Source organism: Dermacentor albipictus, chromosome 8 (genome assembly GCF_038994185.2).
Source record: "Dermacentor albipictus isolate Rhodes 1998 colony chromosome 8, USDA_Dalb.pri_finalv2, whole genome shotgun sequence".
NCBI lineage: Eukaryota > Metazoa > Arthropoda > Arachnida > Ixodida > Ixodidae > Dermacentor > Dermacentor albipictus.
Genome location: NC_091828.1, coordinates 77,078,983 through 77,106,272, shown reverse-complemented (window position 1 = coordinate 77,106,272; position 27,290 = coordinate 77,078,983). Strand labels below are relative to the sequence as shown.

At 43.5% G+C, this 27,290-nt stretch overlaps 2 protein-coding genes across 4 annotated transcripts; one reads left to right on the top strand and one right to left on the bottom strand.

The window, feature by feature from the left end:
- The first annotated feature begins 12,908 nt into the window (after positions 1-12,908).
- On the top strand, positions 12,909-15,819 carry LOC139046659 (uncharacterized). 3 transcript variants are annotated; one of them, XM_070523619.1, is made up of 4 exons: positions 12,909-13,161; positions 13,755-13,901; positions 14,168-14,242; positions 14,507-15,819. In XM_070523619.1, the coding sequence occupies exons 1-4, from the start codon at positions 12,960-12,962 to the stop codon at positions 15,616-15,618; spliced, it is 1,536 nt and encodes a 511-aa protein (XP_070379720.1). In that variant the 5' UTR covers positions 12,909-12,959; the 3' UTR covers positions 15,619-15,819. The 3 variants fall into 3 exon arrangements, with proteins under 3 accessions (XP_070379720.1, XP_070379722.1, XP_070379721.1); XM_070523620.1 differs by having other exon boundaries at positions 12,913-13,161; positions 13,744-13,901; XM_070523621.1 differs by lacking the exon at positions 13,755-13,901 and having other exon boundaries at positions 12,912-13,161.
- Positions 14,800-20,759, bottom strand: LOC135896018 (uncharacterized). Its single transcript, XM_065424293.2, has 5 exons — positions 20,274-20,759; positions 19,520-19,635; positions 18,888-19,090; positions 17,423-17,537; positions 14,800-16,283 (listed from the first exon to the last, which is right to left on the bottom strand). Exons 1-5 carry the CDS (start codon positions 20,615-20,617, stop codon positions 16,087-16,089), a joined length of 975 nt encoding a protein of 324 aa, XP_065280365.1. The 5' UTR covers positions 20,618-20,759; the 3' UTR covers positions 14,800-16,086.
- Positions 20,760-27,290: the final 6,531 nt, after the last annotated feature.

The window sequence follows — 27,290 nt, the reverse complement described above, 5'->3', positions numbered from 1 at the left end:
ATGACATTGGGCTTGAGTGAACATTGTACGACGCTAAGCTATATGTACATACGGACAGCGATAAATGTAGGGCTCAACCTTTTTTTTGTTTTTCTGAATACTTTTCCTCGATGGCAAACACAAAAACATGTTTCCTCTCCCATGTGGCCTCCAGCTGCGACTAAGTGCCGCCTCACGTCCTGTACGTCCCATGTGTACTTTCAATATTGGTATTGCCGTTGAGGCAGCCAATTTTGTGCCCAGTTCTTTATCGAGCTTTCCAGTTAACAATGGCTCAAAGTGATGGCATTTCTTTTTATTCTTTTGGATAATGAACTTCTCCCACGTGCAAAAGCAGGTTCATTTTCATTACACTAGAAATAAGAAACACAATACATAGCCCCTGAAGCACCCAAAGTGCTCTTCTGCGCTTAACAATTCTCATGTTCTCAGTGAAGCGAAAAATATAATATCTCGATGCGATGTAGAATCTCCTAGTCACTGCCAATCATGCGCAATCACCGCGAACTTTCTCACCGTTTGTTCACGTAGCTGCACTCTTGCATAGACATACATGTATTGCTATATTACAATGTTAAACACTGCGCTAAGTCACGTAACCATTCAATGCCTGTTTTTGCGTTGACATAACCACCAGTTAGCGGCCCTTCCTTTTCATGCACGGTCTTTATTACACAATTGTCAAATTCAAACTTGCACTGTGCTACAGTGCAAAGCCTCCATGTTCACAGTTACCAATCTCAAGCTGTGGGACCACCTCTTACCCTTTGAAATTGAACAATGAGTTTCTGCAGAGAACGTTACATGTACCTAATGTGACATCAGACATTCATAAGAAATGCATCGTCTAATGTTTTCGGCATCACAACTACATCAGAGACTGAAATGCCAATGCACCTTATGTTTTTTGATGAGAAGACTACAGCTTTCTTGTGTTATTGCTAATGTCAAAGTACATCATACATGAATGTGTACGATGCCAAGTAGTGAAAAATTTTTTGTAATGCGATAGCATTAAATGGCTCAAGAGGCGGAAAATCCGGCATCGTCGGCGTGAGCACACGATGTACAAAGAGGTCACAAACATTCAGCCTATCATGGGAGTTGAACCCACTACCTTTGGTGGTAATCAAGGCTACGAACACACGGCCTTTGGTATTGATTAAGACACAATTATTTAAGATATAGTTAACTGATGCACTCGAACCCACTTCCCTTAGTGGAAGTTGAAGCCTTGACCTTTGGTGTTAATGAAGGCGATGTTAATTAACGCGCAGTTATTTATTATATATGTAATTAAGGCACTAGAACCCAGGACCTTCGGTGCTAATGAAGGTGATGTTAACTAAGGCGCAGTTAAGATACAGTTATTTGAGGCACTCGAGCCCACGGACTTTGTTAATGAAGGCGATGTTAATTAAGGCACACTTGACTAAGATATATTAATTAAGTCACTCGAACCCATTACCTTGGGTGGGAATCGAAGTCACGCTCTTTGTTGTTAATGAAGGCGATGTTAATTAAGATACTGTTATTTAAGATATAGTCAGTTAAGGCGCTCGAACCCACGTCCTTTGTCGTTAAATTTGATGTTACTTAGGCATATTTAATTTTTATATTGTTAATTAAAGCACTCATACCCATGATCTTGTGTGGGATTCGTGCCCACGAAATTTAGTGTTAATGAAGGCGATGCTAATTAATGGGAGTTAAGATGTTGTTAATGAAAACACTCCGACCCATGACTATTGGTGGGAGTCGAACCCATCACCATTGATGTTAATGAAGACGATGCTAATTCAGGTACCGTTAATTAGGATATATTTAATTAGGGCACTCGTGCCCTTGGCCTTTGGTGGGAGCGGTTCAGATTCATCTTTGGGGCAGTCTAAGATACAAAAATGAAGAAAACGATGTAACACAGCGTGAGCGCCGAGTGCTCTGGAAACGATTCCGATTTATCAGGACTAGGCACAAAACAGCGACGTCATTTCTTTTTCTTTTTAAAAAGCACTGTCAGTTCGTCTTAACTCATTATCACATTTGGTGAACAGTGCAAACCTATAGCGTATGCCTTATTCTGCGCAGTTTGATTTAACGGCTGTGTTACTTGTCTTTAAGTGGCAACCGACATGTGTGCAGATTGACATGATCATGACAAGGAAAATTTCGCGTAAGCGGTAGCGTCTATTTGCTGGAACGCACTGTAGTACTTGGTTGGAAGCTTATCGTACACCAGGGTACATTTCTGGCACATACCACACAGGAGAAATGCCCGCTGCCGAGACATATGAGTTTTTCGATGAATCTTCGTGGATCGCACGATCAACACCGAAGGCACGGACGACAGGAGTGCAATCCGCGCACATTAAACACACTAATACGAAAGCAAGATACGGACGACAGGGGTGTAAGCTGCGCCACACGAGCAGATTTGATGCTTTCCCTCTGACACTGCTGCAACGGCCTCTGAAGCATCGCAGACTGCACACGTGTCCCTCAGAGATCGCGTCGACGATGTCTGAGGCTATTCAGTTGATCTTAACGACAGCAGGAATTTATTTAACATGAAGTAACAGCGTAGATGGCACAGGGAAGAGCGAAATGCGTAAGTCACGGGCTTTAAGAGAGGTAACCGAAGTCAAAATCGTTCGAATAACGCCAGAGCAACGGCTTTCTATAGGGATAACATTTTCAGATCTCGAAGGTTATGCTTTTCCTGGCTGCAGATAGCAGAAGCGATTCAAATTGAAAATGCATTATAGAATTTCTTTCTATGCCAAACTATAGCTTACGATATAGACTTATCTGTGGTTCTGTTTGTCTTGCAACAGCTATGCGCAGTTAGGCAGCCGCACAAATGCTCAGGTGACGCTGGCCGAGGCATTGGCTGGCCCAAAGCGGCCTGTTGGTGGCGCCACCCACAACCCCGTTTCAAAAGGGACGCTCATACGATCCATCCAATTAGCCTGTCGCCCTGTTTACGAGTCGGTCGGGCGTGCCAGCTGCAACAATGTGCTTGTTTGATCATGTGTTTTTGTGTTTGCTGTAACGAAATCTGACTTAGTTCGCATGCGCATGAGTGCCACAGACAGCTTGTGTCTCGCTGCAAGCTCACCGTATGCGTGGCGCACCAGCCAAATGTGGACGAACGATGTTCATGCCCTGGAGTGCGTTCGCTTTGTCTCTGGTTGTCATGGAAAGTTGGGTAGGCGTCGCAAAGAAATAATGCGTATTTTTAGCGTGCCACTGCTCGTCCACTATGCACAGGCCTGCATGCTGAGAGTAACGTCGCAGTACCGGCAACTTGGAGGGCGCTGTTCAGCCGCGTCGTACCATTCAAAAGGTGAGTGACCGTGCTTGCTAACTACACATGGGCTGTGCGTGCTTCTCGTGTCGGCATAGGGTGCATTGGTAACGTAGGAAAGAGAACTCCCACGGCAACAGTGAAACCTATGCCGATGCTTGGTGGGTGTCAGAGTTGCGCGAATTTATTACCTTAATGTGGTATTGAAAATCTTGATAAGCGTTTCTGATGATGAAACGCTTATGATGATGACAATCATCATATGACAAAGATTACGTTCGGAAATAATCATGCTCATCATGCGCGCTTGTGCGTGAGCTCCCACTTTTCTTCTGAAGTCGCATGATAACGACTCGTCTACCTCTTGACCGATTCTTACAGCAATGACATTTCCTCGCTTATAAATGATTAGACGTTGTAAATAATCTCTGCTTACAAGGTTTTCGGATTACGAGCAGTATTAGGGAAAAAATGTAAGCAATCACAACGTGCTACTGGTACAGGTTTGTTATCAAGGAGTGTTGCCATAACTTTGACGTAACTAATCATTACATGGGCCAGTTACTTAAAGTCATGAAAGAAACACTGGATTTGTTATGTAAACAAACATTCATGTAATGCGCTGCTGCTGCTGCTGCGTGTGAAATTTTGCTGTGTTGAAGGGGTCCCTGTTATCGTGACATTCATCAGTGAACTCGACCTTGTGCTCTGTTGCCACCCTGCACCAGTGCAGGCATTGTTTTCGTGACTGTTTTTACATGCCCCTTGCATGTGTTTACGATGTGATAATCTTATCGTGCCACAGCTATAGCTTAACACAGAATTCTGTTTGTAGCCGTGAAACCGTGACCCACAACAGTGTCCATATAACCGTGGCCGTGGCCGCAGCAGCACGGAATGTAATCTGGACGGACATGCCAGATATGCATTAAGTGTACGCGTTCACAAAAGTGGGATCTCAGTATCATTATTGGATAAGTTTATCGACATATTACTTAATGCAGCTTGCTAAATAGGCTTAATATTCGTGCAATTTTATTCTACTTGCTGCTTATTTGTGTTTGTAGACATCATGCGCACATTATCTTGTTCTGTTAAAACTACACCTCGCATGTCCTGACGTTTAGTATTTTTCTCTCATCAATCACTTGGCTGCCAGTTCAATTTTATTTTTGCCTATTACACATTATATTTCTTTTTTATTTTGGTTTTATTTATTTGGAACTGTTTCCTATGCTATAGCACATATTTACATATTTTCCTTTCTGCCTATGCTACATACATGTGCAGTTTCTGTCCATGTAAAAATTCGAAGTGTAGTGTGCCATATATGTCACAAATCTAAGCACGGGTTTACAATCAGAACACTGGCGTCTCCTACTGCAAGCCGACCTCAGCTACAGTGTGACAACAAGCTATGACCGCTGGATACATGACAACAGATTCCACATAACACTGCTTCAATTCATACACAACACAGGCCTCACAGCACACATATAATACACATATACGCTCCAAGAATTATGCCTTAAGAGGCAAGTCATTATCGCAATAAAAAAAGCACGCAGTGTGCACAACATTGTTTAACATTGTTATTTACAATTATGTCTGTCTTGTTCTCAGACTAACTGCCACTGGCAAATACACATTTGATGAATTCGAATTTCTGGAAATGAAATAGGAAGGCTAGTATTCATTGTGCTGCAGTTACCCACACACTTAAGGTGTTTACGGTGTACGTACAGTAAGGTGTTTTCTGGTAAGCTTGCAGTATTTTATCTCGCCTTAATTCTTCATATTCTTTTCTTTGCAAGCTGCCCCTATATATGCTAGTAGGCACTGTGGTAGTTGTGAGTGTGTCTGCTGCAGCAATGTCGCAGCTAGTTTGCACACACTACAGGATGCCAACAGATAGTCATCACTGTTTTTGTGCATTTCTGAGAACCAGCCGTGTCCACTCGGCGACACTTGTAGTGTCCATTTGAATTTGCTGGTGAGTTCATGCAACTTTTCAGGACAAAATTTACGCAGCGTGGGAAGGGAGACCATAAAACATGACCTTGGCTAACAGCTGACTGTTTAAGTTTATGGAAGTATTAACAAAAATAGCACTGGATGTGCGCTTCTGTTGTGCACCAGTTAATTTGAGAGGGAAGGCAGAAGTTGAAATATAAAGGCATAAAATCACAATAAACGGTGTTTGCGTAAAAATGGCTGTGGAATAGCTAAGGTTAAGCCCAGGATGCGAAGCATACTAGCCTTTATTTTAGTTGTTGAACCACTGTGTAGCCTGGTGAACTGCTGTTGCTTGGCTATGTTTGGTTCGGCTAGACGAACAAACAACTCATGCAGGCGAGCGAAACGAGCTGAGACCCGGGCTATATAGCTACACGGCCGCAAGCGAGCGTACGAGTTTAGCCTCCACTTTTGCAGCTGTTATGACGTCATACGGTAGCTACGCGGCCGCGCGCGGCGCAGCAAGGAAGAGCGTGGTTGTGCGACTATTATGCTTCGCATAAAAGAAGTAAGTAAATATGCCCAGGCTAATTTCTATTCCTTGTAATCTACAAAGGACGCCTTTCTTCATGCATTGACAAGGGGGGCTAGCTCAAACTTCTTGTTATTTATGTGGTGTGTCTGACTGATTTCTCTTGCCAATTTTCAGCCATGGGTGAAAACATACACAATCCTAATCCGGCCTGAAGCCCCCTTGCAGATATGTGTGGCCAAGTCGGACGAGCATACTGGTCTTTTGAGTGAAATATGGTGATCTCATAGGTACATATTTAGGCACCAGCCAGTCCGCCCTATGTACATTTGATCACATGTGAAATGAATACAATACAGTGCCTCTGACAGCTACCGGACAAATTTGGTGCTACCTTTAACCACGCACGCCTCGCTTGCCTCCTTGCCTTTCTCAATTCAGTTGTGAACTGTTGCGCATATGCTGCCTAATTTATTTTTGGTGGAAATATATATCATTGCAGTCCTCAAGTGAATTGTCAAAAGCACCCAGGCGTTCGAGTCTTGCTTAGTTAAAGATACCGGAAATTTGTCTCGTATCTGTAAGGAGTATGTAGGCTATTCTTTTGATCACGTGCATATTTGGTCCAATGTACATCGGGCATGCAGACTAGCCGGTGCCTCAGCATGCGCCTAGGAGAGCACCATAGTTCACTCATTTGCACCAATTCACTCATAATTCACCCATTTGACCATGCATTGACACGACAAGCTGCGCACTGGATTTAGATTGTTCATCTGTTTTGTTCGCCTATGGCAACCGATTGATACAACAAAATCAGTGAGGAATGCCACATCCAAAAATGGGACGTGTGTCAGTGAACGCTTATTATGATTGCATGACAAAGAGGTATACTCTCTAATGACGTGGGATAGCAATCACCATACTTATTTATTCTTTTTATGTAAGCTTGTTTATCACAGTTATATGCATTTGTTTTTTCAACTTGTGCCCTCCCTTTGAAAGCACCGCTCGGGTGTAAACGATAAAAAACTCCAGACATGGTGTGGTGTATTTCTTGATTGGGATATGTGCCATCATATCGGAGGCTAACACAGGCATGACCGTAGGCTTGGAATGTATGAGAACAGTGCCGATAGCTGATGCACATATTCTATAATGACTGGCACTTGGATGTCTCGGGGATGCATTGGGTTTCCCGTACACAAACACTCCTATGCTCATTTTCATGCCAAGTAATTAGTGAGATTTCCTAATTCCCACTAGCAATCCACAGACACTGCTGTCCTTTTTCAAGTGGAAACCGATATAGCTGAAGTAGTTCGCAACATGTACACACGCCTCAGCTGATCCACGTTGCACGTTTGTACAGCCAAGAGCAATTTCTGCTTACTGTAGTTACTGCTCCACCCAAAGGCCACACAGTGGTTCCTCAACAACTTTGTGCGAACCGACATAACATAATGTTTTCGTAGAACTAGCTATACCATCTACAGATCGTTCTGCAGCATGTGATACAGCGTGCATTTCTGTGGTTGATTGCCAAGTTTTGTTAATTTTCTGTACTTTCTACCATGCAGGGTACACGTGCACTCACTGCAAGACGACGACCCTCCACCTCAAGAACAGCCTCTCTCAATGATAAGCAGCGTGATTATATGAAAAGAAAATATCACATCCGTAACCAGACTGACACTGTGTTTTCCCTTCATTTAACCTCCTTCTGCATTTAACGAAGTATTGATATGCCCAATAAATGTTTTTGTTAAATTTCTTTCGTTGAGTAATGTCTAACATGCAGCATAAGTACGGGCCCACATAAATGTTGTCAAAAGCGCTGCATCTTCGCTGGACATGCATGCATGCATACAGGCTGCATATATCAAGCACCAAAGACAGTCACGCACAGGACGCTTCTTTAAATAAGGTTTGACTGCCATTGGGACACATCAGAAAATGTCACCAGACGCGATGGCCAATTTTGTTGTAGGAGTGCTTTGAGCACCAGCAGTCTAATGTATAAGCTCAGTAGATATTCATTAGGAAGACATGAGAAAGTCGTAAGAAAACTGCTTTGGAGCGCACATTAAGAAGACATTTCATGCTCACAAGAAAAACACTCATCAAGAATTCAACATAAAGACGGTGGCCAATATGTTTTATATTGACCTTAGGAATACATCAGAAAATTACAAAGAAACTCATCAGAAAGTCTAATGGTTGTGTTGTCAAAACTCATCAGACTCATGTGAAACTCATCATCTCATATTTTCTTAATGGGCGCCCCTCAACATGTGCGCAGCGCTTACAAAAAAGACGTAGGTGCAGAGCGCTGGACTACTGTGTGTAGTTTTACTGGTTTGGCCGCTACTAGTTTAATTTTTCCAATGTTTACGAAAACAGAAAAATTCGTTTTATAAGAGCGAGCGAAAAATAGGAAGCTCCGTGTCATTCATAAATTTCAGGTGGCAACTGCAAATCGTAAAGCGAATTCTTGTCACAGCCCTTTTGTACTACCATATCTTATTGAAAACCAAGGAGGCACCACTGACTCATTACTGTGAAGATCGGGTGAGCCTAAAACTGATTGGACTAGGAACTATGCTCCTAATTGACACCGGTGTTGCCGCCGTCTGTACTTCGCAACTGACGCAAGGAGCGCCTCATATGTCACCGAAACGGAGTCTATTTTAGCGGTCACTTATTCATTCACTTTCACCACAAGTAAACCAAGTTCTTAGACTTCATGTAAGTGCAACTGAACTGTTCATACCGCTGCTCTCACCAGGTTTAATGTTTTAAAGGGAAACACAAATTTGATAACTTGGCGGAAAAGCAGTGGAAGCCTACAAAATTAATTACATTAGCCAATAGCACCGCGGTAATGTTTACTGCTTATGAAGAGATCCGATCCGTTCAGCTTACAGGTTCCCACAGATTGGATTCCATTTGTTGAGACGGTAACAAAGCAAAACGGACACACAGACAGTGACCTGTACTCGCCACGATCATAAACCTTATCAGTTTGGTTATTTCCAGTAATCGTTGACTACAATCATGGTTATTCGCATCAAGCGCCTGTCACACGCAGAAGTATGATGGGCGAATGGGCCTAATGATGCGAAAATCTTTGCAACGATTATCTCGCGTACCAAACGTATTTGACCATGTGGCAAGAGGTGGAGCTTAAATGTCGCCGTGTTCTTCTTTTTATTCTATCACAAATGTCCAATAAAGAACATCACATGATTGGGCATATGAACAATGTTTCAAAATATCTAATTGTCGGTGATAAATTGGTGCTAAGATGTCATTTTAAACAGCTCATGCAGCTGTGGTAATGGGCGCGGGAATTTGAATGCAGCGCCGTGTTTGTAGTTTGGAATGATCGCTGAAATTTGACTACGTGAGCTCGCAGCGGGTAAAGCGAATTCACGTAGCTAGACCAGGCGATCTATTGATAGAGCTGAAGTGGAATAGTGCGATATGACATTGTTGGCGAATGAGAGCATAAACAAACTTGTGGCGATTGGCCGAGATAAAGAAGCTTTGAACCCAACTGCTCCTTCCGGAGAGGTTGATACATCGGCGCAGTTGAGGGCTGAAAAGCAACAAAGACGCCCCCCAGTGGTGGGCTCTGGGTTGATTTCAGCAACACGACCTTAGTCATCCTCTACATCTAAAGTACCAGCACAGAAGCATTCTTGTATTCTCAAGCCATGCAAGCCTGTATATGCACACACAACTTTTCAAAAAGAAGCAGCTGAAATGGAAGCTGAGCTCAACTATGTCACTCCTCGCTCACCAGTTTTGATACTCACCCTAGATAGTTCTACATATAAAGATATTCTATTTTTTTCTTGTACTCCGTGTTAACAAATCTTTTACTCAACGGAACAACTTTGCATTTCAGGTCCCATCAAGTTTATTGAAGTGGTATATACTGCATACTATTCTAACAAAACCTTCTCGATCTCGCGGAAAGTCCCTTGGGGTTTATATCAGCCGTGCTTGGGGATGTGTATGCGTGGCGTGGAAGATACTGGGTCACTGTGCCTGTGTTTGCGTTACACCACATAGTACGTGCCTCTTCGCGTAGCATTTTACTGGCTAGAATTACGACCGTTTTCGAAAGTAAAGATTGTTGGGCCGTGGTCGTCCGTGTGGCTGGCGTATGAAAGTAATGACTCGTATTCAGCACGAAGCAAAAGCTCTGACGAAGATAAGTATTCATGTAGTAAAGTTGGCTCTACCCTATTGTTTCTTTTTGCCTTGTTTAATCACTGTTTGTCAATTCGCACAATATAGGCAACTTTCTAAGTGGTACTTAAGAGGAACTGGTGCTCAGTAAGTGCGTGCGATACGTAGCGGAAATGACTTAGAGAGACTAGTAACACGACGCGGACACGTGTTTCAGCCTTCATGATAAAGCATACGTATTTGCAGCTTTCGACTCGGGCCAGTTGGTGCGAACACTTCAAAGACCACAAAACGACCGTAGTTTCCAGTGTGCGAGACGTTAGAAATAATTGGCGCTATGTGTGGCGGTATTCAGCCCTCTAGAATATGTGGTTGATGTAGCGAAGTTAATTATATAAGGACGACTAGTTTCGACTACCCTCCTCTTCGATATAAGTAATCGAATGCGTTACCTCGAAGAGCAGAGTGTGAAGCGTACGCACCTACACAGATCCAAAGTTATGCGGTAGTTATTGTTAAGACGATGTTTATGATGTATAAGCCCGATATAACAACTTCAAATGTTTTTAATTAATTATATATAATTATTTGGGTTCAGTGCTTCCGAGTTAGCAATGATGACGCCCTTTAGATAACAAGTTATAGATGCAGCAGATTGTCTGTTCTCTGTGGTAAGGAAACTTGATTTCGGTGCGAGTCGAAGACCAAGAAGTTTTTGCGTAAGCGGTGACTTTCGTTCTTGTTCTCAATCAATGTGAAGGACACTTGACAGGCAACCGGACGAAAATATCAAATAGCTTTGCCGTCGGCATGACCACTTTTGAACCATTCATTGCATTTGAATCGTATTCCCGTGCTAGAACCACCATTTCTCCGTAATTTCTCCCGAGTAACGGGTGGTTTTGAAACAGCTACTTAGACTGCTAGCCACAAATAACTGGGACGGCCTGCCTCGAACGCGTTAAACGCGAATACAATAGTGATGTGATAAACTGCTTCTGACAACATTTATTGACTTAATCCCATCACTTGTCCACTAATAGTACCACTTCTGGGTATATCCCATAAGTTCGTAGCACTCCAGTCATCCTCAACAACCAAAAAATTACAAAAAGCGCTGGTGGGAAGATTGATGAGTGAAGCACATGGAGGGCTTGCATGATAACTATCCCGTCTGTGTGGCGGAGACGCTGTAGGTGAGAGAGAAGGAGATTCTTGATGGGAAGGAAAGGTTGGGGTAAAGTGCTGCGCAGTAACTGTCGCAGTTAGTGCGCAGCACTTTACCCCAACCTTTCCTTCCCATCAAGAATCTCCTTCTCTCTCACCTACAGCGTCTCCGCCACACAGACGGGATAGTTATCATGCAAGCCCTCCATGTGCTTCACTCATCAATCTTCCCACCAGCGCTTTTTGTAATTTTTTGGTTGTTGAGGATGACTGGAGTGCTACGAACTTATGGGATATACCCAGAAGTGGTACTATTAGTGGACAAGTGATGGGATTAAGTCAATAAATGTTGTCAGAAGCAGTTTGAAGTGACGTGAAATGCGAGAAGGTTTCAGTGAGAAGGTACGCTAGGGGAGCGGTCGGTCCTAGTATTTTCAGAGGTTCATTAAACACCGTGCGTAGCTCGGCTTCGAACAGATAACATCAACACAAGGACTCGACAGGCCATGACACTGCAAAGAAAGAAATCTTCATTTCCTATTTTCCAGTATCTGCGACGCCTCGCTGAGGATGATCAAACACTTCCTGGCTCAGCTGTCCCATTCTGCCGGTAAGCTATCAAGTGCTAAAGTCGATCATGCATTCATGGATACGTGTACCCAAAGAAAGAGATTTTATTGTTGAGTAACACTCCAGTGAATCCGCATACCACGGCTTTCCGACGCCGAGTCTTAGACATCTTTTGTCAAACCTCGCACAAAATGTTTTATTCACAAGACCAACCATTTGCGTTATCCGTTTCCTGTGCCTCGGGCTCTTCGTATCACAAAATCCACTGAGGACATGTCTCATGCCGAATGCTCATAAAGGTATCAAGGTGATTTGCATACAGGAGGAGGGGGGCCATTGCTGGGGCGCACCCTTCAACTCAATGGTCATATTTGCATTCGCTAAAAAAACATCTGAATGTTTGCAAAACAGCAATTTCAGGTCTCTTTGTTACTGTCAGATTTGATTCTTTATAACTAAACAAAACCAATAGTAAAAAGGGTATGCATTTGGGATGGTTAACTCATGACTAATGTGGTCTCTGTCCCTATCTTCTTCCTTCTCTTTTTGCTCGCAATAGTCAAAAAATGTGCTTCAGTCAACATTACATTCTTTTTTATATATCACTGTAAAATATTATTGCATCTCCTTGTTCTCCCGCAGATAAGTTAAGGTTTTTCGTATACTTGGTACTCTTTTCTATTACTTGAACTATTCATTATTATGTGCTAGCAAACTTGTTCTTTAATGTCGTGCATTGTATCTATGTTTTAACTGTTAGAACACACATATTATTTGCGAATAATGTACTTAAATAATTTATTTTAGAAGAGAGATGTGTATTTGCGCAGCCACAATCTGCAAGTTCATCTTTCTTGCAATAAAATCAAGAGCGCCTTTCATTCTAAGCATGCACTCATTTTGTACAAAAAGACGGGAGTGAGAGCACGTGCGTGTCTTCCTTCGTGTTACCGTCCTCGAAATAGCTAGCACGGTATCAAGGCACCAATGTCTTCTAAATATGAATGAATCGAAAATAAGGAGAACCTTCTTGCTTAAGCAATCCGCCTTTTGCGACGCCGAACTGCGCATGCGCAGTGCCCTAGCGGCTGAGGAGCGAAGCGATTTGGCAGGCGCTAGAGCAGACGGCGGACAGCCGGGGCAGGCGCTGCGATTCTCAGCTGCGCTATTCTCGCTGCCGCGCGCACGGCACGCCTTCCTAACATATTGACATCGAAATTTGGCGCGATGCCAATGTCGTGTGTCGCGTACGGCTGCAGCTCACGTGACAGTCCCAGCAGGACAGTGCGGTTTTTCCGATTTCCGTCGGTAAAACGAGATCGACAGCGCCGTGAAGCCTGGATTAGGGCTGTGAAGCGGCAAGATGCGCAAGGGCGTCCATGGCAGCCGTCAGCAGCATCTCAACTCTGCGGGAAGCACTTTGTGACAGGTATGCATCCACATACGTAGTTCTCTGTTTTTGTAGTTACTGACTCATACGAATAATCTCGAGAAAGACGCAAATGTGTTTGAGCTAGCGAAACAAACGATCTCTTGCTCGCGCGAGCCGGCCGAGTGAAACGCGGTGCTTTATTTTTTTTTAAATTCTTTTTTGTCGTCATCTCTGTGCGGCCGCCGCGTTGTGCTTTACTTTGTTTTTTTTTGCTGTCATCTCTGTGCGGCCGCCGCTAGAGCGCCGTCTTTAGCAACTTTACACCGTGCACACTTTTACTACTTCATAAGCGTTCAGCGAGTGCTCGTGATGTCGGCGTAGTTATCTGTTGGAGCCAAGCGCGCCTGCACTGCCGGGCAGATTTGGAAACGGCGTGCACTGTTTAAGTAGCTGATGGTGCTAGTTAGCAATCGCTGCTATTTGTCGTTTCATCATTCTTGTCGACACCGAGTATAGTAATATTTCTTGAAGAAAGCTTATGTTCGTTTAGCGAATAGCGATGTAGTACGGTTTGTACTATGGCTCATTTTCCCGTGCTGCGCTTTCTGGAGTCGAGTGGCGCGTCTTATTGTGTAACAGACACATTCCAGGGGCACCTTCACTGTCACCCAGACATCCGGACTTCATACCGACGCTGTTCGTGTATACAGACCAGTTCAGAAAGAAGGACGCGGTCGACCGCCATGTTCGTACCGCGGCGCGTTCCAAGAGGAAAACAGGCGCTCCACCAACAGCAGGTATCACCGGTTCCGGGCATACTGGCCATTTTCTGGCATTTTTGTAGGTGTACACATACTTTATGTGGGTAAAACACGTATGCAAACTGACATTCTGTTGGCCTCCCCATTGCCTGTGTATGTACGCCAAGCACATGGCACACTATAAAGGAATATATGCAGTGGTGAAACGTGATATTTGCCCTAAGAACTACACTTCATGCCCTATCCGAGTCATGCGTTTTTGTGTGTACTCATACTATTTTATTACTCACTTTACGTCACAGGTACAGAGGTTTCAGGTCAAGGAGGAACTTGCAAAGGTCTCAGTGATGGGGAACCAGACACGTCCTGTGTTCAGGGTGAGCAGTGGCTTTTGAACTAATGGCAAGCACACTGTCACATTATGCAGCTGGAAATGTTTTCTGAGGCTCACCTTATGTTGCTCATTGCGAGTCTTGCACGTTTGCGACATATGAATTATCCATAATTTGCTTTCAGGTGACCAGGTCATTAGAGTAGTGCACTCCGCACAAAGTGCGAATGCTCAGAGTAAATGTCAGTGTTCAATGAATTGTGTCTAAAGCAATAGCGTCACTTTATTGCATTTGTTGATGCAAATGCAGGTGCAGACTCTTCATTCGACGAGGAAGGAGCAGCTGATGCACTCTTGCTGCTTGCAACATCCCCAATGCTCACTGAGCCACAGGAGGTCCTAGAGCCAACGCCCTTAAGCAGAGAGGAGAACACTGACCACGTATTAACTGAAAATGTGGTATTACAACGGAAAGTCAGGGATCTAGAACTGCAATGCAGAAAGCTAAAACGCTGCACGTTTTCTGTGGATACTATTCACAAATCGTCTTTTAAGTTTTATACAGGACTGCAAAGTAAGGAACAGTTTGAAGCACTCTTTAAGCACATTGAAAAACATGCAGAACGCATGGTTTATTGGGATGGAGGAAAAACACAAGCAAAGGAAAGACAGCTCTCCAAGCGCGAAGAACTTTTCATGGTGTTGTATAGGCTCAGGACTGGTGTTTGTGCCAAGGAAGTGGCTCGAATCTTTGGAATTTCTCAGTCATGCCTTAGTCGCATCTTTTGTACATGGGTAATTTTTCTCGATAAAGAGCTCTCAGCATTGACAAGGTTTCCCACATTAGCAGAGATCAAAAGGCACATGCCAATGGCATTCAGTGACTTCTCAAACACTAGAGTCATCTTTGATTGCACAGAGGTGAGAATCCAAAGACCTTCAAAACTACAGGCACAGAGGCATACTTTCTCCTCGTACAAGCATTATAACACGTTCAAAGCACTTGTTGGGGTAACACCAGATGGCTACGTTTCATTTGTGCCAGATTTGTGGGGTGGGCATGTTAGTGATAGCGAAGTTGTCGAAAAATCGGGCCTACTGGGTTTATTAGATGCGGGGGACGGTGTGATGGTCGACAAAGGCTTTAGGTTGGAGGGCGTTTTTCCACCATCTATTCAAATCCACATGCCACCATTTAAAATGGGGAACCAATTGTCAGCTAGTGACGTGATTGCCACCCGAAAAATAGCTGGCGCTAGGATCCATGTTGAGCGAGTCATAAGACGTATCAAAGAATTTCATTTTTTAGACAAACCACTGCCAATCAACATGCTCGACATTATTGACAGCATTTTTAGGACTTGCGCCTTTTTGTGCAATTTTCTACAGCCAATCATTTCAATCAATAATGAGAACAAGTAGCCAGCTCGCACATCTCTACTTCAAATGAGCCTCCTTTACCATGCTTATGACCAGAAGAGACCAGACTGTGTAACAACAGTGTACTCTCATACTATATCACGTGTACTTACGACGACGCTGTGTACTGTGCTACCTTCTGAGGAAATTTGTATTTTCTATCTCTAAATAAATGATACTGCTTTTTCAGTTATCTTCCATGTACACTGCACATTTATTTTGTTATGTCTATAGACGTAACGGCTATAGTTATCACCAATGCTACACAATTTGCTTAGGCCATGCTATTTCTTTTCATTTTGCCATAGAAAACAAAATACTTCGAAACAGTTTAGCCGAGCTACGAGCCGAGTTTGAAGCTTTTGAGCGCACGGCAAACAACAGCACATCACAGCAACCCATACAAATTGCGGACCGCACTTCCAAATCACCACCACAAACATCACTGCAACAAAGTACCGCCTCCAGCACTCATTCGTTAACGCTGCAACAGTTAGCACAAAACATGCAACTAATGTTCGCAGAGCTACACAAACACCACACAATTCTTTTAAACATTGAGGCAGTTAGCCGACCAATCCGCTCCATGTGCCAGGTTGGATTTGCGGCCTGTCCAATCGTTGACTCGAGAACAACTGCTCTGCCGTCCACCGAGAGGGCCTGTATAGCTGCAAAAAAAACAGTATTGTTAATTTATAGGTTTAGAATCCGGTTTACAAGTCGTACAGCAAGCATTACATTGTATTAAAGCAATGAGAAGTAGCATGACGTCAACAAAGCATCACTTGTCATGGCAATGTTGAGCTATTTGCTGGGGATTCATCGTGGAAGGAAGTAAGGGGTGCAAACATGGACACAAGAGAACCAGACAACACAAACACTGCAGATAGGAGCTAAGTGTACTAGAAATGAAGCTTAAAATGAGAGAAAGTTCAGCTAGTTTGTAGCGAATCGCACTAAAAGAAAGTAACGCATGCAAACATGGATACAAGAGAACCAAACTAAGTAAATGCCATGTTGTCTAGTTCTCTTGTTGGTGTTTGCACGCCTTACTTTCTTTTATGTTGAATCACTTGTCAGAAACTTAATACCATTAGGTTAGCTTTTATTTACTCCTACAAAGAAACCCCTACAGGCCTACTCAAAGAGGCTAAAGTACTTAGGTTGTGTCAAATGACACAACTGCATATTGCAACGATTAAAATGTAGGTAGATACTAATCTCCTACAAAATTGTACAGCTTACTTTCACAGTGACATAAGAATTTTTCTGCAGCTTGTAACTTGCATGTGCTAATTATGTTTTATTTTTTTTTCGCTAATTATGCTGGTCAACATAGCTAAATCGTAGAGTTGGTTCAGTATTGCAAGTATTTAAACATGCCTAAAAACAAGAGCAAGACAAATGTGCATGCTTTCAATTCCATGCTCTGCTAAAACACAGTCAACATATATATATGACAAATGCCGTGCATGAATCCAGGTGATGGACTCATGCTAAAGGAACATCCATTATACATTCACACAGTGCTTCACAAACATGCCATAGATGAAGCAGATATGTTTGAGGACCCTGTGGGTGCTCACACACATCGAGTTATGCGACAGCCCTGTAAAAGTTAATAAATGACAAGACACTAAGTCTAAAAGTGACTGCTGCATTATCTGCTGCTCAGTGGGATACTTGTGAAGGTGATGCCCAGAGACATAGGTGGGCATTCTTATATAAATGAGACAGCCTCAGAATGACACGTGCCAAGACAAAAAGTTGCGAAAAAAGTAATAAACAAGGAAGTGGACTTTCTTACCATCAAACCTCTCTTGTATGAGTCTTTGACAGGTCTCACTGTGGATGTCTTCAATGTCTGAGACCAGTGGAGTGTCTGAAGCTTCTGGTGCCACTTCACTGGGACTGTGTTCATCCTGGAATATAGTGCTTTACATTAGACAGCGCAGATAACATGCAAATGTTAGCTTAGTGACTACCTTGAATAGTAGTGCAGCTTGAAATATACGAAGCAGCATAGTAAAGATTTGAGGATTTTGTAAACAGGTCTTCGACAGCATCATATTGCGCCAGTGGTGAGAAGCGCAACAAAATAGGTTCAGATTGTGGTCTCATACCTGGCATGCCTTATTGCGCATGGTTGTTAAACAAGCAAACTCAGTATTGTACTTCTGAATCATTTTTCACATTTTATTTATTCGTACTCTAAATGCCTTCTTTCAGGGTGAGCAAAGAACAGTTTTGAAAGTAAGCAAACTACAAGCTTACTAGCATTAGAAAATTAAAAAAAAACATTCAGATGCAGTGACATGAACTCGTGCTAACATGTGCTGTAAATCAAGAGCAAATGTAAATATGAAAGTGCAATAATGTGCATGTTGCAGAAGGGGATAGAAAAAACTCAAGCCATACGTAGAGGTAAACAGTAATCAATGCACATCAGATATGCCAACGCAAGATTTAAAATTCTTTAAAATTAGGTTCAGCAGCTCTGTGTAGAGAAGTTATTCCATTCAGCTATAAAGCATGGTATGAAAAATCAAGGGACACTTAATACACGTAACTAAGGAAACTATGTACAGATAATTTAATAAGACTTGCCCAGCATGCTATACTCACATGCTTTGCTGCATAAGTTGCAGGTGATTGGACAGTCTCGCATGATAATTATGTGAATCACATGTGGCTATAAGAATTTATGAAGCAGGCACTGGGGAGTTCATCACCGACTTGATACCTACAGTATTACAGGAGGCGTCAAAGGTCTTGTCATTTGTAAAGGCACACAGCATTTGAAAGCCCTTAAATGTATCACACTTTGGAATTCACAGTCCCTTACTGCTGTCATGGACAAGACAAGCTATAGAATGGAAGTTGAACAGATGTTTGTGTCAGTTTAACAGTGTGTATGTGCATGAATGCTCTCGCATTATTTCAGTCATCACGAGATAGGTTCTGCCAGAATTTTTAAAATAACTTTGGCTTTAAAGAGGTTTAGTTGCCTCAATTAACCAAGACTTACATCACAGGTTTGCTGCATCATATCATTGCTAAGCTTGCAGATTGTTTAGTGAGATATAAAAAAGAAAGTCACCGTATATAAACACTACTGACATTAGTGTTATACTGATGCAAACTGTACTTCGCATAAAAGCACAGTAAAAGGGGCTCTCAAACTGTTCCTGTCTGTCGTCACATGCTGATGGAACACTGCTAACTCTTATTTTAACAGATCACAAGCATACAGAGTTAAGTGTAGCACTTACAAGTGATTCTCCTGAGTTTTCTTTGCTCATATAACGGAGAAGCAGGCAGTTTGCTGCCACCTTTTCGAGATCGGCAGCAAGCAGAGATGGGTCACTCGGTGAGAGCCCTGGCAGTGGATCAAACCGCCGCCTTTTCGCACCTTCATGTTTCCTTGTATGAAAAGTGATGTCTTGCAGAGGCAGAGGTGGCTCATGCTTTTTGACTGAAAAAAAAAAGTTTTGTTTGTACAAGTACAATAACGAAATTTTAAGTGCTTCCTGTGATGTTTAGCCAACGACCACATCCATTGTAAGAAAATTAAATGTTGCAGTTTGGGATTATTTTTTCTCTATGCAGGTCTTGTAGTTAAGAATTTATGAAGCGACACCAATATGTGTTCTTAATTAAAACCAGTAGCCTATATTTGTCCACATACCAATACTCATGTACGCTGTAAACAATGTAGCTGTGTGAATGAGTTGATATTCAACAGCTGCTACCACGAATGCAAACTTTACAACACGTTAAATGGTCAACACGGTGCCACAAAGAACCGTTTGCAGAAAGGGGCCGGAAGTGTGATCACAGATTTTTTAGGCACTTTTGCCGCCTCCTATGTTAACTAATGCTTGCTAAGTAGTAGCATTCTTACCTTGGGCAGGAACAATCCAAGCACATGGAACTTCCGTGCACGTTGCCGCATCCTTTTGCGCCAAGTGAATGGCATGAAGGATTAACCCAACAAAATGTTGGCATGTGCCGCTCAGGCTGCAAGAATAAAATGGAAGAGGAGATGAGTTTTCATGCTCAACAGGTATTCATCAAGGAAAAGATGGGATCAAGTGTTTATGAATTCGAAAGAACGGGTTTAAGTTCACGTCACTCAACGTGAAATACATGCGCCAATCTCAGACATGAGCCGCACACCACCACTCGCGCGTTGGCCTTGTAACACCATGTGCACACATTAACAGCATCATTGAACGATGCGATGCGGCTTGTCAGACAGCTATGCCGGCACGAAGTTAGGTACAACTAGCGGTTTTACAGTAAACAGCCAAACTTGGAAGTCATTCTCGTTATATGCCTCTAAATAGTGTACTGTGTGATACCGGCAATCCAAGGCTGTGTACGGTCGCAGACAAGTGCAAATTGGTATGCTGCACGACCGTGTCGATCGGTATACATGCAAATGCGCAAAAACAAGAACTCCCCGCTTTCTTCATTTACAGTATGTGTATTTTTTCAACATTTAAGCAACCGTACCTTTATATAAGCAAACAGCTAGCCCAAAACGGCAGGGCCGGTATAGTTATGAATTCCAAAATTTAACCCATCAGACTTAAATGTCCAGCACGCGGTTCATGCAGGTCGCGCTCCAGATGTAGAATAGAAAGCTTGCTCACCCTGCGGGGCAGAGGCAATGACCAGCCAGGATGGAGCCCGACGCCTTGGAAATCGCGGCGTGCACGATGTAATAGCCGCCTTTCATTGACGGTAGGCAGATACTACGCAAAAGTCCGCACGTGGATTCTGCTGACACGTCGTTGTACATGACGTTGCGCACGTATCCTTCTTCTTGGAACATCGTTCCTTTCATTTGCTGTCGCGCGAAGCGCGCTCCGCTCGACACCATGTGTTTTTCGAGCTGCGCTTCCGTGGGTATTTTGACGTTACCGAAGCGCTTTTTCCAGCCGTTCGTCACGCTGAAGAAACCTCCAGGTACAAAGCAGTCACCAGCGGGCTCCATGGCTAGCGGACGGCGACAAACTGTGCGCACACGTTGTTGCAGTTTTCACTCACACGCTGCTTGCTTGCACACGTGTCTCGCGTGCGGCGGCTGTCTGTCGCGGCGAGAGCGACGCCTGCCAAATCGTTTCTCGTGGCCACCGCACAGTGGCGCCACAATGCATCGCAAAAGGCGGATTACACATGTGTCGAAACTTTCTGAGGAGAACATGGAGAAATTCTGCTAGGGGAGAGAATGAGACAGCATCCTCAAGAGATAAATTTAATAATGAGTTGTAGCCTGCTAAACAATATGCGCACTGTGGGAAATGTCATAGTGGAGGGCCTCAATTTATTTTTGCCGAACTTGGGTTCTTTATTGTGTGCACCAGGAGCTTAGCACATGGTCAGTTTTAGCACATGGTCATTTGCACCTTTCAAGATGCTGCTGGAAATTGAAGCCGCGTGCGAGGACTTTACTTAAGAAGCAACTCCACATATATAGGGTGTGCTGGCTGTCATGCACTAAGCCTTTAAAGAACGGAAGCTTTCTATACGGATGAAACCAATTGCATGCCGTTAGCAACAACCTGAAGTATGTACTTCTCTTTTAAATAAACATTTCGTAGCTAATAATATACACGCATTATAATTATTATCCGCTTTGTTAACATTAGGTCTCGGAGCGAGTGTGAAAACATAAATTTAATTGTTTGCCACACGCTACCTTGTGCACAGTGTTTTTTCTCCACGTGTTAAATACATCCCGTGAATATTAAACGAAAATACGCCATATTTACTGGTTCTCAAGCACGCGACGCGTATGGGTCCAAAATCAAACTGTTCGGTTGATGCACAAGTTCTCTTCATTTGACTGACCACCAGAACTAATTAACGCCAGTGACATTTTGTCACTCAAAGCAAGGAAAGAGAACTTGCGCTTTCAACTTCTCAAACAGCCAATTATCAGAAAACTAGCCCTCATCGCTTCATCGTATGTAACATTACTTCTAATCAGTCGTACTGGTTACCACCGCCAGTATACCCGATCTTCCTAGTTCGCCATAACTCACTCACATACTACTTTCTCTTCTCCAACTCACCATCAATGATTGGATCTGTTCAGACTACACAATTCCACCTACCGCTTTGTTTTCTGCTAGCAATTAGTTTTTGTTACTGTGTTTTATATTTTACAATTTTTATCCTTACTCAGGTTGGATCTTCAGTCTGCCGTATGATCTTCAGTCTGCCGAGAGGGCTTTGATACGCTTGGCTAGGCATTGGCATGGCGCGTTTCGGTTTGGTCTCACCGAGGCGCTGTTAGAATGCAGGCTAGAGCTTGCGCGGAGAAGCAACACGCGTATACCAACGGTTATCGAGGGTGAGAGTGAAGGTAATGGGGCGTCACACAACACCTGAAGCGCTAAGCGGCAGCAGGTCTTCCCTTCCACTCACTCTGCACCATCGAGGCGCTGAGTACGTGGCGTCACAGCCAATGGCAATTAAGGCGCCGTTTTTCGCTTGTCGAGAGGACAGACGATGCCTCTTTTGCTCAATGGGCGCCATTTTGTGCTTCTGCATCAACAAAGAGTTAGGAAGAACCTAATAAACACGAGACAATCTTCCTAGAGAAACGAGGCTTCTGCTAACGACATGCAATTGGTTTCATCTACACAGAAGGCTTCCGTTCTTTTTTTTTTTTAACAAGGCGCATGATATTGGGGATACCAGGTATACTGAGCGACAACAGCGCGCTTCTGTAATAGCGGCCATGCATGCACCTACACGACGTGTCGAATGTTAGACTCCATAAACTTAAGCGTCGACTTCCAATATGGAAACTGCTTTATCGTCACTGAAAACCTGTACCAAACTGTAGCGCGTTATATTAGCAGTGTTTGACCTTTCTTCTTGGTTGCGTTTTTCTATCTCCTGAGATTTCTGCTTGAAAACCGTGAATTAGAGTGACAAACTTCATTTTCTATGAGCAAGCGTAACGTTTTTCGTTTTCGTAGGACTCTCTCGGTATTTACACAGTCCCGGTTTTGTAGTAACAATCGCATTTACGCCACTTTTCATGCCTTTCGAGAAATAAAAATAATGATTTTCAAATATTGTAGTATTCACTTCCTTTTGCTCATCGATAGATTTGCCAGAATCCGTTTCCGAATGCGGGAATGAATCATTGCCACAAGGAGCTCATCCTTTGACTAGGAACTGATGTGCATGCACAATAATGCACATCTAATAGAATTGGTCGTTTTAGAACAAAAAAAAAGCGTGAACGAAACATACGATACTGCAGAGAAACGGACAGTTCTGGTTTTGAGACACTAGTGAAAGTTTTGATACTACAAAATAGGTGAAAACTTGTGTACCGAAAGCAAAAAAAATGTATATTAAAATTAATCACTGACAGAATCGAACGTCTATTCGATAGACACTTTACAATGTTTTCTAGCATAAATTGCTGTCTAGCACAAAGCTTTGGAGCTTATTTTACATGCGACGGGTTTGCAAGAAGTGTGGTCTCGCTGTTGAGTCAAAATGACTGCACCAACAGGATTAACATTTAATCTGCTAACGCCGCAGTGTCCTGCTGAATGGTAACGGCAAGATACTGCTTAGGAATATATTCACATGTTGCTTTACATGCTTATTAATACAGCGACCACTTCCACTGTCAGTGTGGTAAGGCGCATTAACAGTGATAGCGAAAGCACCATGTCAGGTAAAGCAGCTGCAATTCGTCGGCAGAATATGGCAAGAGGCTGTCTCACGTGGCCTACAGCCTACCTACATGTCCGAATTTAAAAGCAGTAATTCACAATACAGCCACTGTTATCACCATCTGTTGACATTGCCATGTTTTCACTGCTTTGCGCAAATAACAGAGGTGTTATTAGAAGCGAAAAAAAAAAGAAAACACCCTCCGATATTGTTCCGGGCACACAAAGGTGTTTATTTGAGGATCAGATTAGATTATGGGGTTTTACGTGCCAAAACCACTTTCTAATTAAGAGTCATGCCGTAGTGGAGGTCTGGAAATATCGACCACCTGGGGTACTTCAACGTGCACCTAAATCTAAGTACACAGGTGTATTCTCATTTTGCCCCCATAGAAGTGCGACCGCAGTGGCAGGGATTCGATCCCGCGACATCGTGCTCAGCAGCCCAACACCATAGCCATTGAGCATCCATGGCGGGTTTATTGGAGGAGGCTGTACGGCAAGTGCCATACGGTATGCGACGTCATTTTTCTCTTCATTCGTCTTCAATTTCTACTGCTACTCCGATCGCTTCAACATCTTCGAAGCACTGTGGCCTTGCTGCTCACACCGACAAAGCCCTCCGGTTAACGAGTCATTTCGGCAGCCACTGCGTAAGCTGCTTAAGGAGGGCGATATGCACAATTACGTCGCTGGGTGCATACCTTGCCCACACTTCTATCCGACGGTTAAGGCCCTGTAAAAGGAGTTTTTCTGAATAGGTCACACGGGAAGTTGTTATTGCCTTTATCGTATCAACAACTTGCGCTCGGCCTCTGCAAATGCGAAGCGGTATCGTATGCCTGGCATTCTACAGTGTGCCGTTTCGGTTGTTTGTGCCATTGCTTCCTCTGCCTTAGCACACTGTGGCAATGTTACCAGCTGGCATACAAAGCCAGCTGTGACTGCCTTTGCATGTAGCAAAGCAAAGTCAGTATTGGACGATTCGGTACGTACTCTACATAGATGCATCATTTGCACCTGCTTCTCAACTAACACTTGCCATAATTACCAGAAAATTATAAAGACGTCAAAATAAAACATCTGCATGCTTTCCACGACAATTTGCGTTGGAGAACACAAATTTATAACCAGTTTGTTGGAGATAAAATCAACCACTTCAGAGACTCGTAAGAGAAAAAGCTGTTTTTATATAAAGAATTTAGCACGCTCTTAAAAAAACATACGCAGTGCGACTTCTATTTTCGTTTCAACTCGAAACGGTGTTTTTAGAGCATTCAAGGTTTTTTGGTTTTCTCGTGCCCATTTTACCGCGACAGCTGTGGCATTCCCAAAAATCTGGGTTTGAAATGTTGTAGTGGCTTGTAGGCGAGCTAGTTTGTTTTGGGTCAAAGGGAACGTCTTTCAGATCGTGTTGATCAGGTTTTTTTATTACGCCTGCGTCTTTCTCGGTATCATGTCGTTGTCTTCATCGTGCATTCTCGTCATCTCTGGCGCCACCCCCGTCACATAGCGAAAGAAAGCAAAACGCTTCCCGGCCCATGTGGTCAAACTTTTACCCAAGATGTACTTGTCTCCCAAAAGGAACCGCGACAGCGAATTAGCTTCAAATTGTATATAAATAAAGCTATGCAGGGAAGTTCGTAATTAAAGAAGGGACAAGGTTGTGTTCACGTAGGCTGACTCGTACCTGACTTCATAGTGCATGATCTTTCACATATGGGGAATGTGGAGTTTAGGCACATCCACGTGCTGGCCTCGTTCACATGCTCACTCGACCTACATACTGTCGGTGAACCACGAGCTTCGACCGAAAGTCGCCCAAGCGACAATTTTACAAACCACTTGCCTTGTACGTTCTATCAACGCCGCCATTGTGGCAGTGGCGAAAAAGGTGCACAGTTTTACTTAAGCATCGCCTCCGAGAACGTGCAGCGCCTCCCAATCTCTGAGGTAATTACTGAAGCGAAATGCGTTCAACACCTAATGGATAAGCATTTATAATAGACGCGAGCCCATTGACGTTCGGTACAGAGTTTTATGGGACAAATAGCTTCGCGGTGCATAATAAAACGTATATTGTTCGCTCTCGTTTGGGGTCAGAAATAATGGCAAGTGGCGTCCTCCAAGCGAAACAGCGCATTACGCGCAATTGTGACATCTACCTACGCCAACATGACGAGGCTGCCAGGCAATAAAGAAGCTACACAAGTTGGTGGCCGAAAGTAATGGGTTAGATATGTTCTGATATGGCAGCAAATCCACTGCCCCAGAGCCTAATAAAAACGCATCAAGCTGTGCAAGTTCATCGGCTCTCCAGTGAAATATTTGAGCAGCTCTGGCGCCCCGATGAGCGACCTTCAAAAGTACGCATACGCCTACCCACGGCACGCGTGTGACCTCGTTCAAGTTGCTCTCAATTCTACAGAAATCTTAAGGAATGCCTAGGAATGATTTCTGTAATGATAGCCGCTAGTATATATAGTTGCATTTGTCAGAAAATACGCTTTATTATTATTTTTTTTCTCTGGAAATGCCGTTTTCAAAACAAGGACTGATAACAATTAAGTCTCGTGAGCAATTTCAATGTTCTTTCCTTTACGAATTCTTACGAATGTTCTACGAAATTTATTGTAGCAGCTTGCTATAGAAGCTATAGGTTTAAACGTGTTGGGCAGCTAAGCACGAGGTCGCGGGATCGAATACCGGCCATGGCGGCCACATTGCGATGGGGGCGAAATGCGAAAACACCTGTGTAGTTCGATTTAGGTGCACGTTAAAGAACCCCAGGTGGTCGAAATTTCCGGAGTTTTCCACTACGGCGTGCCTCATAATCGGAAAGTAGTTTTGGCACGTAAAACCCCATAAAAGAAGGTTTAAACGTGTAATCGCATGGTAACATTTATAGCCTAAATTTTAGCAATGTAAATGTTTCTTACGGCTATGATCATGTTGTTTAATGCCCCATATAACTTACTTATTTCAAGACACAGAAATATGTCTGTGCGGCCAAAGATTGAACTGCAAGCAATATTCAAAGTCGAAAGCTCGAAACTAGTGCCATGTGCATAAGTGTGGTGACGTCGGAAACTATGCACGTTCATACCACATGCGTCCTACAGTAATTTGCATGTAATTGTGTGTGTGTTTGTGTGCGTGTGTGTGTGTTCGTGCGTGCGCGTGCGTGTGTGTGTGTGCGTGTGTAGCTTGCCGAGCATATCGCACATTGCACCTCAGTTCTTCATTGCCCGTTTTGAACACTGCAACTTTGCAGGTGCTTGCAATGTTTTCCTCATAATATTTATGCAGTCCAAAGAATACATTCTTAAAGGCGGAAATACCTTCTCGCCAAGCGATGATCCTCAGAAACTGTGCACATTGACACTTCGACCATCAGGAAGTGACCAGATGTCGTTGGCACGGATGTACGGCTAAAAATATAGATAAAAAGTCACCGATGATTACGATGCTCCCTGATGCAAAATTTGAGTGCAGCTCTATACGTGTTTTCATTTCGCGATGTACTCATTGGCGCTGACAATGTCTCGTGCGGCACGTTGCAAACAGAGCGTAGTGTGACGTGACTGCCTATAGCTAATTGAGTGATCTCGAAAGGCAACGCGTCGGAGTGATTTAAAGCAGCGGCCGCAGACAGACCACCGCTCATGCAGCGCTTTGTTTTCATATGTCTGACGCGCACTACTCTGGCGCCATCTCATAGCCATCATCGCTGTAGAGCCCGTCTTGTACATAAATAAATATACGAAAGTTATGTAGCAGCTTGCTATAGAAGCTATAGGTTTAAACGTGCAACCGCGTGGTAACATCTATAGCCAAAATTTTAGCAACGTAAATATATCTAACGGTTATGATCATGATCATGTCCGTGATATGACCATGCCCTCCACCTTCACTTTCCGCGTGATGGTTTTGCGGCACCCTCCTCTTTCGCTTTTCTACTCG

What these genes read in the sequence shown, in the direction of transcription:
- LOC139046659 (XM_070523619.1), top strand. Translation starts at nt 12,960, where the DNA reads ATGCCAATGTCGTGTGTCGCGTACGGCTGCAGCTCACGTGACAGTCCC. An exon ending in CGGGAAGCACTTTGTGACAG is followed by an intron (nt 13,162 to 13,754) that starts GTATGCATCCAC and finishes GACACATTCCAG; the next exon opens with GGGCACCTTCACTGTCACCC. An exon ending in AGACACGTCCTGTGTTCAGG is followed by an intron (nt 14,243 to 14,506) that starts GTGAGCAGTGGC and finishes ATGCAAATGCAG; the next exon opens with GTGCAGACTCTTCATTCGAC.
- LOC135896018 (XM_065424293.2), bottom strand. Translation starts at nt 20,617, where the DNA reads ATGGAGCCCGCTGGTGACTGCTTTGTACCTGGAGGTTTCTTCAGCGTG. An exon ending in AAAACTCAGGAGAATCACTT is followed by an intron (nt 17,538 to 18,887) that starts GTAAGTGCTACA and finishes ACTATATTCCAG; the next exon opens with GATGAACACAGTCCCAGTGA. An exon ending in CATACAAGAGAGGTTTGATG is followed by an intron (nt 16,284 to 17,422) that starts GTAAGAAAGTCC and finishes TTTTTTTTGCAG; the next exon opens with CTATACAGGCCCTCTCGGTG.